Here is a 15,767-nt window from a genome sequence, read left to right on the forward strand (position 1 = left end):
AATGCAGGATTACGATGAGTTCCATTCCTCCTTTTGGTGGTCAGACACAGCTCAAGGGAACACTGACGATTTATGCCTCCGCTGTGCTCCAACATCAGAGACATTCTCACATCTGAATGCCCCACAAACCTATATGTTCCACGATTCGAAGTCGGTCAAGTGGAGATTAACAATGCGGCTCGTTTCGAACTCTGTCAGGTGCCGATAAAGCTGTCTCACAAGGTATGCAGCATTTTCGTGTCTCTCACAGCCATAGCTCATCTGACGCTGTCCACGCTCCTTGTATCCCTTACCAAGGCTGGTAACAACACTAAGAACGACCGACACTAATACACTCCAGTGGCCGTTATACTTGTCATAGAAAATTGCAAGTCTAATGATTTGCATTCCCTCGGTTGTGTTGTGTGCATGTACAAAGTTACATTGACGTCTAACAGTGTCATCTGGTTGCTTCACTTTTTCTGTCAGACAGTCTTCATTTAGGTTTCCCAGTAACTGCTATTGGATAGCGTTTCCTTCTTTGAGCGTTTTACCTGTAAGTTCTTTTCTACTTTACGACACGCTAAGGACGTGATTATTTCTTTAGCTCTCCAGAAAGCTGTTAATTACGTGTCGCCAGTATGTAGACATAAAGAATAAAGATTGAGAAAATTAATGATCTTTGTTTTATTTAAACAGCTTTAGAACTTTTCAGAATATATATATGAAAGCAACTGAGAGGAGTAAATGATTTACAGACAATCGTTAGAGATTCAGGGTTCCACAATTTATTTAAAATGTATAATTCCAGCAGAAAAAAGATCTTACAAGTAAGATAGGCAATTTATTGAATTAACATCCAGATCAAAAATTTAAATAATATGATCAACGATTTCCTATTTGCAATTTACATTTGAAGGCCAATCACATACTTCAAGCTTTGAATTGAAATGCAATCCAACAGGACATTTCTCAGTGATAGCTACTCCGTGGTTGCATCTACAGTACAGACTGCAGTTTGTAGGGTGAGGAAAATGTTTAACAACGGAGTGCCGATGGTATTTTGGACACGACTGTATGATGTCACAAGCATCTTTATCTCCATATAACACGGTAGTATCTTCAGTGAAGGCAGTCGTTATTGCCGTAGTTGTCTCGGGCGCAGGTGACATTGCGGAACTAGAAGTGAGTGTTTCTTGCCATGTGGAACTCTCTGGGGCAACAGCGGTATCGTCAGTAACGTTAAATACTACGGTAGTTTCCACAGTAAATGATTCAGTGGTGTCAGTTGGTAAATTAGTTGGTGCGCCAGTCGTATATTCTATAGTTAGAGTAGCAGGATCAGGACTACTTTCTTCAGTTGATATAGTAGTGGATTCGTACACATTCTCAGCTGACAGTTCAGATGTGGTACTTGGAACATCAGTCAGTGGCTCTACGGTCGTGGTGGTGAGTTCGGTAAACGTTGGAGAAGGTTCAGAAGTGGTGCTCGGAATATTTGACAACATACTGGAGCAATTTGAACTATGTGGCCAGTCACAGACTTCTAGAACAGGGTTGAAATAAAGTCCTACTGGACAATCAAATTTGATGGGTACTCCATGATCACATTTGCAGAACTGGCTACAGTTGTAAGCGTGAGGAAAGTGTTTGGTATTCGATTTTTCATCTTCGTTTGCTGGACAAGCTACAGGGGCTGGGCAACGCTCAGGAGGCTGTTTCATTGGGCTACCCGTGCCATCTGCTGCCGTTGAAGTTGTCGACGCATTGTGTTTCGAGTCAGAGCAGCCGGCGCTCCCTGGCCAGTCGCACACCTCAAGCCTTCTGTTGAAGTGAAGGCCCTCAGGACACACGTGTTTAACTGGCGTGGCGTGGGCACACTTGTAGAATATGGTACAGTTCTTATCATCTGCGAGATGGTATGCTCGGCGTAGAATGTACCTCCGTCGACAGTCTCCCAGAGGTGTTCCACGGACGACTGATGCAGTGAGAAGTCCACAAACGATTATTGTGATCCCTGAAACCAAAGCTTCACATTAATTGGCACTGAAATCTGAAATTATTTGAAATTTAATAAACATTTTTATCAACTACGTGTCGGGACTGCTAGTCCAGTGGGTTAGTGCGTGCCGGGAACCCAGAGGCCGCGGTAGCGAATGCCAGCTGGAACACGGAAATTTGCAATGGACCTGTAATACAGCCTTCACCTCTCAACGATGTGGAGAGCAACCAGGAACGACACATGGCTTGAATTACCACGTTAACGTGTGGTTCCCATCCCCCGTTTGGATAACTGGCGTGGATTAGGGACACACCAGTCGCCGAAGTGGAGTCGAATTTAAGGACTTGTATCTTGCTGTTGAACCACACCTGATCATTATAATTGTCATTTAGTTGCAAAAAGTCCATTATTACCTCCGTCTACAAGAAGGGGAATAGGCAGGACTGTGGCAGTGACCAGGGCATAAGTCTGGTGCAATCATTAGCACAATTACACGGGAGAATCTTAAAAGAAACAGTATCTGAAGCTCAGAATGGTTATAGAGCAGGGCCCCTCATGTTTTGATCGAATATTTACACTAATAAATCTAAAACAGGAGATAATTTATAGAGGGATGGAGACATATTTAATTTTCATGGATTTCTAGAAGGCATGTACATTACCACAAAACAGTCTGTCGACAAGTATGAAGAATAGTGGCTTGTCCGTTAGTTACATCAAAACAGTTAAACAGTGCTTTACGGACTGTGTGAGTGCTGTCAAGAGGACGAACTCCAGTGTCTCCGGAGTCTCCTGTTAGAAAAGGTGGAAAGGGCTACGCCAAAGATGTGCTTTAGGGCCTGCAATTTTCAGAATCTACGTGGAAGGACTCTTAAAGCCTAGGGGAGAAAATGTGGAGTCGTCCCAGTGGGCCAAGAAATGGTGTACACACTTCTCTTCACTGTTGACCAGGCTATTACAGAGGAAACGGCTAAAGTAGTATGGACATAAAAGAAAGAGTGAAAGACCTAGGAGCAACTGAAGCCTAGAGGTCAGTGACCTGATGGATGCCAGAGGCCTACTAGGAGACTGGCAGGATCGGAGAGAGTGGAATGCGAGAAGCTTCTTTTGTACTGTTATATGGTTGGTTAGTTAGTTTGTACTGTTATATAGTTGGTTAGTTACTTATTTTCATATTCCATCGACCAATTTTCACGATAATTCGCACTGATGTGGAACGAGTCATTTTACATTCACGTCGCAAAATAATTTGTACCCACCACTTCTTACACATTAATATAACAGAAATTCTTCTACTGAATGGAAGGAGTTGTCAATGAGGAACTTTTTCAGTGTGCTATCAAATGTTACTTTGCTGTGTGCCAGACATTTTACATCACTTGATAAGTCATCAAAATTTTTTGTTGCAGCATAGTGCACTCCTTTTTGTGCTAAACGCAACCCTAACGTGGAGTAATGAATGTCATGTTTCCTTCTGGTATTGTTGTTATGTTCATTATTGTTCCTCCTGGAGGATGTGCAGTCCTTTATTTTTGTGTAATATAAATTTAGTTCTCATCGGCAAAGTTATGGTCAGCAAGCATTTGGAAAACTGTACTGGAAGAGAAACAGAATTAATTATTAGATTCGAATGTCAACGTATGTATTAATTAAGTTTTGTAACTACAAGGAATAGAGGCTGCACGAGTTAATAACACAATATATGAGTCTAATAGAACGAGACATACAGTGTGGCTGGTTCTATTTCTGTCACTGTGTACCTGTGTTAATAAGAAAAGTAAATTCCTTATTCTCATATTTTAATCATTTTCCTTTTCTCTTTCCCGCAGCCCTCAGAAACAAAGAAAATTGGCATTGTGATCCGTTGCAGGAATTTCTTCAGAAATCGTGAAATATGGGACTATGTAATACAATGGCAGACACTTATGAGCCTTTAATGAACTATATATAGACGGTGTCCCAGGAAAAATGGTCGGCATTCAGGGATGTGACAGGAACGCTGATATGGAGTAAAAAACTTCATAGTGACGTAAGCACTATTCCGAATATTTACCGAGATAGAAAGGTGGCGCAGTGGTTAGAAAACTGGATTCCCATTCAGGAGGACGACGGTTCAAACCTGTACCCGACCACCCCGATTCATGTGTTCCGTCATTTCCCCTAAATCGCTCTAGGCAAATGGCGGGTTGGTTCCTTTGAAACGGCACGGCTGATTTCCTTCCTTATCCTTGAAGCAATCCAAGCTTGCGCTCCGCCCCTAATGACCTCGATGTCGACGGGACGTTAAACTCAATCTTCCTTCCTTCCGAGATGTAAGTCTTAACGTATATCTGATTTTGGGCTAGTGGCGCGCAAGCTATGTGTCTTACCCACCTAAACTCATTGACATTTTATTCTAGCCCAGTGTATCTCCTTGCTTTCAGCCTCTTTGCTAGAGATGTCTTTCAACCAAAGCATTAGAAGTCAATGCAGAATTCATATCTGTTGGATTCCCTTTGTGATTTCTCCTCAATCACTAAATTTTTCTACTATTTTACATTCTGATTATTAGGTTTGATTCAGTGTTTAAATGCATCATTTTCATAAATAACAATGTACATTATATATGCATTATCTCTGAAACCATTTAGAATTTAAAGCTTTCTTTCTTCGAAAGTGCATTCCTGTTATGTCTGTAAATATTTACTACATGTTGTGGAACAACTTGTATGTGCGTATTACTATGGATCTTGTCAAGAACAGCATTAGCAATCCCGAAATATTTACTGCAGGAAACATTGTCAAAGTCAGATTCTGTTCAACGGTTTGTTTTGTGTTACAGATCGGTGCGTCAAGGAAAAAGAAATAATAATAAAAAAATACTAACAGCTGCAAAACTAGTTGTAGAGACAGCTACCGAGTTGTAGAAGTTGAATAAAATTATTGGTAGGTAACAACAACCCTTTCTTCTTCCTATCACACTCATCGATGTCTGGTACTTCGACAGTTTTTCCAGTGCAGAATCTAAGGAACATTGTGGAATGTCCATTGTCTTTTCTCTGCTGAGAGTCGTAACTTTCCTTTGCTGAAACCACAACAGAAGAAATAATTTAGAGTTCAAATCTTCATTTTGCCATCTTCCATTTCGGTGCCATAATGAGTGATCCCATTTTTTCGACGAGGACTTGACTTAAATTAGGATTTGCCGTGCAGCTTAACACAGTTTGGTAGTATTTTTCTAATCCTTACTGAATAAAGCTCAGTCTTTTCCATGTCTCACTGTCTTATGCGACAAAAATTTGACTAAGTTAAGCGTAATCTGATAGAATGTGTCTCAGCGCTAGATTTCGAAAGGTTTCCCACGGCAACTCGATTTTAAGTGTTTTGTTGGTCAGCGTAGGAGGAAGCAGTCCTCTGCTCTTCCTAAGCTGTGATGTTGCAAACACAAATTTATTAGAAGTTGGGGACATTGTGTTACTGAGGGAAGTTGAGGAATTGAAACCAAATGATGTGATGATACCAAATAAGGGTTTCAAAGCACTGAAAGCAGAAACGAAAGTCTGACAGTTGATAAATGGTCCTTGATCGTGGTAACGGCAATTAACAGAAGCTATGGACACTCCTTCTGGTGGTTTGGTCTTGACGTTAACCAGAACACAGTATGGTAGTAACAAAGAGGAACTCAACTTGAATGTTGATCTTCCACATACTGCATGTGACACCATGAAAATAGTGATTCAGAACTTGGTATAGCCGAAATATGGATTAATGGGATTATCCAGAACTGAAAATAATAATTATGAACTGTGGTGTAAGTACCCATATACCTACGAGAATTTTGATGGAAGTAATACACAGTATGTTGATGTTCGCAGTGCAGTAACTACATTATAATGTGTGACATCACATTAGGTTTAGTGCGCTATTAGATAAGTAGATAATTACACATTTGAAGCATACGACGTGCCTGGATAAGTATTTAAAATTTATTTATTTATTTAATCGTATACCTAGGGCCCGCCGTCGGGCAGACCGTTCGCCGGGTGCCGGTCTTTCAATATGACGCCACTTCGGTGACCTGCAGTCAATGAGGATGATAGGACGATGAAGAGGACAGCACAACACCCAGTCCCTGGGCGGAGAAAATTCCCCGACCCTGCCGGGAGTCGAACCCGGACCCAGAGAATTGACAATCCGTCATGTTGACCATTCACCTACCGGGGGCGGACAGTATTTAAAACATGTACGGCTGACTATAGAGGGAGAATACTTAAGAAACTACGACGGTAATATTTCAAACAGAGTTACTGCGAAACATGAAATGTTGCATCCAAACAACAGTAAATACCTAAATTTAGAGAGAATAACTTTGTTACTGAAACGGACGTGATGTTTCACACACCGCAGGAACAGACTTGACGACTCTTATGCTTCAGGATTACTAAACAATGTAGCCTGTTACCACGCCCATTGCGATTTTGCAACACGCGGTTAGTATTAAAATGGAATTTAAAATATATATATATAAAATCTTGGTTCAAGCAGTACCATAATCATAGGATTACTACTTTCCAAGCATACTGCAATAAATTATGTCACCACTTACCCTGCAGCAACATCGTGCCTCCCTGTTGATGTTCCTGTCAAGACTACTTTCTGTATCCTACCACTGAAGCGACTGTGTTGAAGCGACTCGGGCGTATCCTTATATATTGCAGAGGGTTTGTGTGCTATCGTTTTGAGACGTGTTGTGCGAGAGCCTTATCCGAATTACCCTCTAATAATCGCTTCGCGTAAGCGAATTACGGGAAAGCGTGAGCTGGCAGCTCAGATAGCTTTATGGCTCTCACAGGTGTGGCTGCAGGAAGGTTTATGGCTCTGGATGCAACGACAGTGAAACAGAATTAAACTCTTAATACAAAAAAATATTCCATTGCAGGAATATGGGCTACCAGCTCATAATTTGCTATCCTCTTCTGGTATTTTAGATTAAACGGTTGGGATTTCGACATAATGTAATGACATCAGCGAACAGTATCGAATGCGCTTTGTTTGAAGAGTAGATACTTTGACTTTCGTAAGCGTTGACAGCTATGAAAAACATGGATATTACAAATAAAATTTTTATTTTTAGTTCATCTTGTTGTGAAGCTTCTTCGGGTTATGTAAAAATCGCATGTAGTAAGTAGACAAATTACTTACCGATACTTTTTTTTCAGGAAACGAACGCCTCTGTTAGTCGAGTTTAATCAAATGTTAAAGAAGATCATCATACTGACTTCCATTCATTATCAAACATACATGTACCTCACCCATGATCAACATGCCATTGTTTTATATGTTTAATATAGCAAAATGTGGAGAGCAGCTACGAAATGTGTCCACTTCAATTCCATCGTTCGGGTAATGCTTCATTCAACGCAAATTTAAAGTCGTGATTGGTCATTTGAAGAGATCTGCTATGTTAAAAATGTTTATACCGAACATTGAGCTCAGAAGATAGTCTTCAACTAACAGCAGAATCTTGCCTGGGAGCAACTGTACGAGCAAGATTTCTGCATAATTATAGCCCGTGTAAGGCAAAATACTAGAATTAATATTATTTGTCATACTGAACGACATGGTTATCTACAATTTTCGTGAATCTCCCAATTCACGCCAGGCCTCTTACACGGGCATTAATTAGAACATTAGTATTGATATATCTCTGAGCATGTTTCATTCTTAGCAGTTATTTCAAAATCGACTTTTCATACTAAAAGTGCCTTATATACCTTATTCTATTCATGAAATTTACACGTGGACCTCTAATTACTTTGCAAGCAACGTGTACATCGTGTAGCATACTTAGGGTAAGGCTGTGATTTTTGGCAGCTTTTACTGTGGTCTAACAGTTATGGAACTTACCACAAAATTGAGTCTGTAACTACATTATATCTGTACATATTCTATACTTCACAACTATGATAATAATGGACATATAAACAGTATGAACTAAATCATGTAGATGTTGTAGAGTACTTGAAAATAATGCCACAGTGTCCGAAATATCATTGTGCCATAGTCAAAAGCACAGTGAAGACTTTTATGTGGAGTCATTATCATTTGTTCTTATTATAGACGTAATCACAATTCATCAGTCTTTTATGAATAAATAATTTTTAATCCATTATGTCCTCCCATATCCAGACATCAGTGAAAAATTAATAACTAACCTGTAGAAATATTTAATTAAACTAGTTACACTGAAACAATAAACACAGGTAAGCAGCAATAAAAATGTTCTTTATATGAGAGAAAACAGACAAACGCACCGCACATATTTTTGAAAACTGATAAGGCCTTTGTCAGTGTGGGTAATTAATGCAATAATGAAATTTTTAATGAATTTTTTTAGTTATCAGTCTTCTGACTGGTTTGATGCGTCCTGTCTCGAATTCCTCTCCAGCGCTAATCGCTTCATTGTGGACTATCACTTGTACAGTAGGTCCTCAATTATTTGCTGAATGTATTCAAATCTCTGCCTCCCCCTAAAGTTTTTACCCTCTACAGCTCCCTCTCGTATCACAGATGTTATCCCTAACGTCTTAACAAATGTGCAATTCAAACTATTTGTCAGTGTCTTCCATATGTTCCTCTCTTCACCGCTTCTCCGGAGGATCTCCTCATTCATTATCTTATGAACCCTCCTAATGTTCATCGTTTGCCTTTTTTTGCACCATATTTGAGACGCTTGGATTCCCTTTTTTTTTCGGCTTTCTCACTGTCCATGATTCACTGACATACAGTTCTGTGTTCCAAACGCACATTCTCAGAAATTTCTTTGTCATATTAAAGCTTATGTTTGTTATCAGTAGACTTCTCTTGGCGAGAAATGTCTTCTTTGCTTGTGTTAGTCTGCTTTTTATGTTCTCCTTACTTCGTCCGTCATGGGTAATTTTGCATCCAAGGTAACAGATCACCAGTTTTGAAGTTAAGTTACTTGCTATTCTCATTCCTAATGCACTCCTTTATTCTATACTCATTAGACTGCTCCTTTCACCCAGCAGAGCGTGTCTCGATTTTCCTCACCCTTACTTCCATTATCAAGCGTAACATGAGAATTGCCTCCCTGGTGCCTTCCTCTTTGCCAAATCCAAACTGATCGTCATTTAACGGAACCTCTTCTTTCATTTCTACTGTATGTTATTCTTGTCAGTAGCTGGTGCCTGTACCTTTCCTAAATCGTCATTTGTACGGTATGTTATTCTTGTCAGTACCTTGGATACATGAACTGTTAAGCTGATTGTACGATAGTTTCGCACTTACCTGCCTTGCTATCTGCGGAATTGTTATTGTGTCTTCAGTTCGAAGATTGGTTCGATATAGCTCTCCATGCTACTCTATGCCGTGCAGACCTCTTAATCTCCGAGTAACTACTGCAACGTACATCCTCCTGAATCTACTTACTGTACTCATCGCTTGGTCTCCCTCTACGATTTTTACCTCCACGCTTCCCTCCAGTACTACATTTGTGATCTCTTGATGTCTCAGAAGATGTGCTACCAACCAGTCTCTTCTTCTTGGTCGGGTTGTGACACAAATTTCTTCTCTCCCAATTCTATTCAGTACCCCCTCGTTAGTTACGTGTCCTATCCATCCGATCAGCAGTGTGCTCATGTAGCACCACATTTCAAAAGTTTTATTCTCTTCTTGTCTAAACTGTTTGTCGTCCAAATTTCACTTCCGTATATGGCTACACTTCATACAAATACTAACAGAAAAAGCTATCAGACACTTAAATCTATAGTCGATGTTAATAAGTTTCTCTTCTTCAGAAACGCCTTTCTCACCATGGACAGTCTACATTTTATTTTCTGTTTCGACCATCATCAGTTATTTAGGTGCAACATTAGCAAAACTCATCTACTGATTTAAGTGACTCATGTCCAAATCTAATTCCCTCAGCTTCACCTGATTTAATTCAACTACATTCCATTATTGTGGTGGTGGTTAGTGTTTAACGTCCCGTCGACAACGAGGTCCTTAGAGACGGAGCGCAAGCTCGGGTTAGGGACGGATTGGGAAGGAAATCGGCCGTGCCCGTTCAAAGGAACCATCCCGGCATTTGCCTGAAGCGATTTAGGGAAATCACGGAAAACCTAAATCAGGATGGCTGGAGACGGGATTAAACCGTCGTCCTCCCGAATGCGAGTCCAGTATGCTAACCACTGCGCCACTTCGCTCGGTACATTCCATTATTCTCGTTTTGCTTTGGTTGATGCTCATCTTATATTTTCCATTCAAGATACTGTCAATTCCTTTCAGCTGCTCTTCGAAGTCCTTTGCTGTCCCTGGCAGAATTTCAGTATCATCGGCGTACCTCTAAGCTTTTTCTTTTCCTTCTTCCTGGACTTTAACTCCTACTCAAAATTTTTCTTTTGTTTCCTTTACTGCTGGCTCAATATACAGACTGAATAACAACGGGGAAAGTTTAGAACCCTGTTACACCCCCTTCTCAACCATTGCCTCCTTCTCATGCCCCTCTAATCAAGTAACTGCCATCTGGGTTTTGTAGAAATTTTCGGTATTGCCTCCCTCGTTCCTATGTTTCTCCGGAATCCAAACTGATCTTCCTCAAGGTTGCCTTCTACAGTAAAGGCTTGGAGGTAGTATTTTGCATCCGTGACTTACTAACTGATAGTTCGGTAATTTTGACACCTGTCAGCGCCTGCTTTCTTTGGAATTGGAATTCATATGTTCTTCTTGAAAGGGTATTTCATCTGCTCAACAAATAGAAGAATTTAGTCATGGCTGGCTCTCCCAAGGGTACCAGTGGTTCTAACGGAATGTTGGTCACTCCCAGGTCCTTGTTTCGACATAGATCTTTCAGTGTTCTGTCAAATTCTTCATGCAGTATCATATCTCCAAAATCTTCATCTACGTGGTCTTCCATTCGCATAACAGTGCCCTTAAGAACATCTCCTCGTATAAACCCTTTATATAGTCCTCCCACCTACCTGCTTTTCGTTCTTTGCTTAGACGGCATCTGTCTTTCTCCTAGTGATACACGTTTCTAAATCCAGAGCTTTATCCTGTAGCCATCCCAGCCTAGCCATTTGCACTTCCTGTAAAACCCTTTTTATTAGACATTTATATCGCCTTTGGACTGCTTATTTTACTGCATTTTCATATTTTCTCCTTTCACCAAATAAAGTCAATATTTCTTGTGTTAACCAAGGATTTCTACCAGCCCTCGTTCTTTTTAATTACTTAATCCTCTGCTGACTTTACCATTTCATCTCTCAAAGCTACCCATTCTCCTTCTACTGTATTCCTTTCCCTTGTTCGTGTCAATCGTTCCCTTGTGCTCCCTCTGAAACTCTCGACAACCCCTAGTCCTTTCAGTTTACCCAGATCTTATATTCTTAAACTCATAACATTTTGCAGTTTTTTCAGTTTGAATCTACAGTACATAACCACTAAATTGTTGTCAGTGTCCACATCTCCCCTGGAAATGCCTTCCAATTTAAAATCTTCGGAGTTCTGTTGATGATTTTTTCCAGAAACTCTGGTGGTAGTTTCCAGTGTCCATAGACTTTATACTCAAAACTGAATAGTCGTTGGTTTCCACTTCTCTAGATGATTTTAGAAATTCCGATGGAGCGTTATCCCTCCCTTCTGTCTTAATTGATTTCTACTCGTCCCGACCACCTCTGAACTCCGACTGTAATACTGTATCCTCTATAGCATCCATATCAACTAGTATCACGTCATCAGAAAAGTCCACTTCCTCGTAGAAGCCTTCAGCGTACTCTTTCCACCAATCCGCTCCCATCTCTGCCTTTAACTGTCAAATTCCCATTGCTCTCTTAATTATAGCGCCCTTTCATTTAACTTCACCGAGCGTTCTTTTGACTTCCCTGTGTGCTGAGTCACTCCTTCCGAGGATCACTTCTTTTTCGATTTCATCACATCTTTCCTGTAGCCATTTCGCCTTGGATGCTGTGCCCTTCGTATTTATTTCATTCCTAAGGGTTGTTATATTGCTGTGTTCCTGTCTCTCCCTGAATATGTTTCTACTGCTTTTTGTCGTTAATCAGCTGAAGTGTTTCTTCTGTTACCCAAAGTTTCTTCGTAATTACTTTCCTTATAGCTACAATGATAGACCACAATATTATGACCACCGCCTTGCTACCTGTATAGCCCTGCCCAGGTAATGACATCATCACTTGACTTCTAGTCAGACGTATGCACAGTGCATCTGTATCAGCGAGCGTACTATCTGTGCATAGAGTGGGGAAGGTGTTCCAACGATCTGGGTTTGATTCCGGACAGATTGTGATGGCCAGGAGGCTTGGGATGAGCATTTCGGAAACTGCACGACTTTTCGGGTGTTCGAGGAGTGCCATGGTGAGTATCTTCAACGCGCTACGGAGCGAAGGTGAAAGCACGTGCAGACGTCGTGGGGTTGAGCGGCCACCCCTCATAACTGATGTCGGACGTCGTAGGCTGGGCAGACTGGTAAAACAGGACAAGTGACGAACTATGGCGGAACTGACATCAGACTTTAAGGATGGTCAGGGTGTAAATTGCCCGAACACACAGTGCACCGAAAGCTCCTAACGTTAGGCCTCCGCAGTCGATGACCCATAAATGTGCCAATACTAATACTACGACATCGGCAACTACGTTTGAAATGGGCACTTGATCATCGGCACTGAATGATGGCGCAGTGGCAGAGCGTTGCATGGTCTGATTAACCACGATACCTTTTTCATTATGGCGATGGGAGGACGCGAATCCGTCGCCTTCCAGGGAAACAGCTCTGCGACAGCTATACAGCGGGACGGAGACAAGCTGGCAGGGGCTCCATTACGTTCTGGGGAACACTCACATGGTCCAGTGGAGCACGTGCAAGACACAATGATGGCCAAGGCCTATCGTACGCTAGTTGAAGACCACAAACTCCCCTTCGTGACGATCATGTTTCCCGACGGCAGTAGCACTTCTCAACAAGACAGTGCGCCATGTCACAAGACCAGGAGTGTTTCGAGGAACACAGTGGCGAGTTACAATTGATGTGCTGCTCCCCCTACCCCCCCTCAAATTAACCGTATCTGAACCCAATTGAATTCATCTGGGATTCGATTCAACGCGGCGTCGTAGCTCATCATTTAGTAACTTGTGCGTGCAGATGTGGCGACAGCAACCTAGCAAAGCCTCATTAATTCCAAGCCAGAACGCATCACCGATGTTATCCGTGCGAAAGGTGGACATTCCGACTTATAGCTAGGTGGTCACAATGTTCTGGCTAATCAACGTATATTTGTCTGTCCAACTTCTGTGACTGCCCTTTGTTAGAGATTTCCACTCCTTTTCAACTGAACTACCTACTGTAGTGTTCTTTATCGCAGTATCCTCATTCTTAGCAAACTCTGAATGCGTCTCGTCATTCCTCATTACTTCAGTATCTCTTCGAACTTCAGTTTATTCTTCATCGTTACTGAATTGTGATATGAGTGTATCTGCACCTGGGAATTCTTTAGAATCCAATCGGTATCTTAGCGTGAACATCATGTAATCCAGCTGGACCCTTCCCGTGCATCTGGGTCTTTTCCAACTATACCTCCACCACTTCTGATTCTTGCACAGAGTATTCAATATTACCATCTGAAATTTACTGCAGAGCTCAGTTAGGGTTTCTCCTTTCTTACTCGTAACGCCAAGTCCATATCCCCCTAGAACATTTCTTCTACTCTTTATTCTAAAACCGCGTTCTAATAACCCACGACTGTTAGATTTTCGTCTTCCTTTACTTCCGAATTACCCTTTCAATATCCTCATATATTTTCTCTGTCTCCTCTTCTTTTTCTGTTTGCGACGTTGGCTTGTGTATCTGAAATACCACTGTCGGTGTCTTTTTTTGTCGAATCTGATGAGAACAAGCATGTCACTGAGCTGTTCACAGTACCTCAGCATTTGCTCTTCTTTCCTGTTCTCAACGAAACCTGCTCCTGTTATACTATTTTCGCTGCTGTTGATATTACCCTATACTCGTCTGACTTTTCTTCTATTTCACTTCACTGATCGCACTGCATCTAGATCGAGCCTTAGCATTTCCTTTTCACGTTTTTTAGCTTTCGTATTACTCGGAATGTTATCCCGTCGTTGGCTATTCTATATTTTTCTCACGGGCACCCTGCGCTTGGCAGTCCCCTACCGGAGATCCGAATGGGGTACTAATCAGGAATCTTTTGCCTGTGGACAGATCATCATGACACTTTTTCTATGTGCTATCCACGTGTCATGTGGTTTCCATATTAAATATACTATTAGATATTGCCGCGCTGGATTAGCCGAGCAGTCGGGGACGCTACAGTCATGGACTCTGCGGCTGGCCCCGGCGGAGGTTCGTGTCCTCCCTCGGGCATGGGTGTGTGTGTTTGTCCTTAGGATACTTTAGGTTAAGTAGTATGTAAGCTTAGGGACTGATGACCTTATCAGTTAAGTCCCATAAGATTTCACACACATTTGAACATTTTTTGAACTATTAGATATTAGCATCTTCTTCAGCTCTGTCTTAAATAAAACGAATTCATATTATTTATTTCTGCGTGCAGCTCATTTTGTATTTTTTATAATAATAATAATATGCACTCTGCAAATAGGGAATCGGACCCAAATTTTCTTCTTAACGCGAGTGGTCGCCTTACCATCAGGCAATCCGAGCATACTTCACGGACAGACACAAACTTCCATATGTCGCCAACCATGTGTCTATAATCTGCAATCGTTTCCGGGAGAAATTTTCATTGTCGTCATTCCATTACACAGCTGCTGGTTGACCATGTCAGCAACTGCAAATACATTTCATGTATTGCAAATAAACGGAGCAATGCGAGAACGTCGTAATTATGAATTTAGGAGATGCAATGGCTCACTCTCGGTGAGAATAGCGTCGCACTGTTGTACCTGAAATGCTCATGTTTGAATGCAAGAAGGCCTTTTGTTGTTGGGTTATCGGCACCTCGACTCGACATACTTTGGTTAATGAACGACCGAGCGAAAGAGCCAACTCCATCAGGCATGAACTCTCAAGCAACAACATGAACTGTCGGCTTACAACTGGCAACAAACTGAACTTCTAGTAATTAAATACGTTATAATTTTCAATTTGAAAAACATTTCTCTTATTACGCAAGAGTATACCTTTTCCGTAAATGAAGACAGAAACTTCGATTGACAATATTGTTTTCTACGTGAGTGTAGGTAACACCTTGCTGTCAGTTCTAAGCTACGGCATGAAACTTTACTTTAATGCCAATTGTAAGCTTAGGTTTCGTACATACACTCAAGTTCCAGAATATTTTCACCAACAGCTTAATAGCGTGCTGGTCCTACTTTGGAACCTAATGCAGCAGCGATTTTGCGTGGCATGCATTCAACAGAGGTATGTGGTACCAGACGTCTAAGCACAAGTCATGTAATTCCAGTAAACCATAGGTTAGGCCGAGGGTGGCACCTGTCAGGGTGTCAGCTGTGTTACATCGGTTTCACGTCAGGCAAATTTAGTGGGCAACGCATCAACGTGAGTTCGTTACACTACATCCTCAAACTACTTTAGTAGATTATGGCCTTGTGACAGGGATACTTATATGGCTAGACGATGACGTCATCGTTGGAAAAGACATCAAGCAAGAAGGGAGGCAGGAGATCTTTTCTGACGAGCACTTAGTCTATAGGTGTCATGGCGTCTTCGATTCTGCCACAGGCCCCATGGAAGCTGGGGTCAGTGTCTCCCATATCATAATATTGGCCTGGAGGC

At 41.5% G+C, this 15,767-nt stretch overlaps 1 protein-coding gene across 1 annotated transcript; it reads right to left on the minus strand.

The window, feature by feature from the left end:
• Positions 1 to 744: 744 nt before the first annotated feature.
• On the minus strand, positions 745 to 6,624 carry LOC126354405 (probable chitinase 10). The gene is made up of 2 exons (XM_050004017.1): positions 6,567 to 6,624; positions 745 to 1,996 (listed from the first exon to the last, which is right to left on the minus strand). The coding sequence occupies exons 1-2, from the start codon at positions 6,577 to 6,579 to the stop codon at positions 876 to 878; spliced, it is 1,134 nt and encodes a 377-aa protein (XP_049859974.1). The 5' UTR covers positions 6,580 to 6,624; the 3' UTR covers positions 745 to 875.
• Positions 6,625 to 15,767: the final 9,143 nt, after the last annotated feature.

Source organism: Schistocerca gregaria, chromosome 3 (genome assembly GCF_023897955.1).
Source record: "Schistocerca gregaria isolate iqSchGreg1 chromosome 3, iqSchGreg1.2, whole genome shotgun sequence".
In the NCBI taxonomy this organism is placed as follows: Eukaryota; Metazoa; Arthropoda; class Insecta; order Orthoptera; family Acrididae; genus Schistocerca; species Schistocerca gregaria.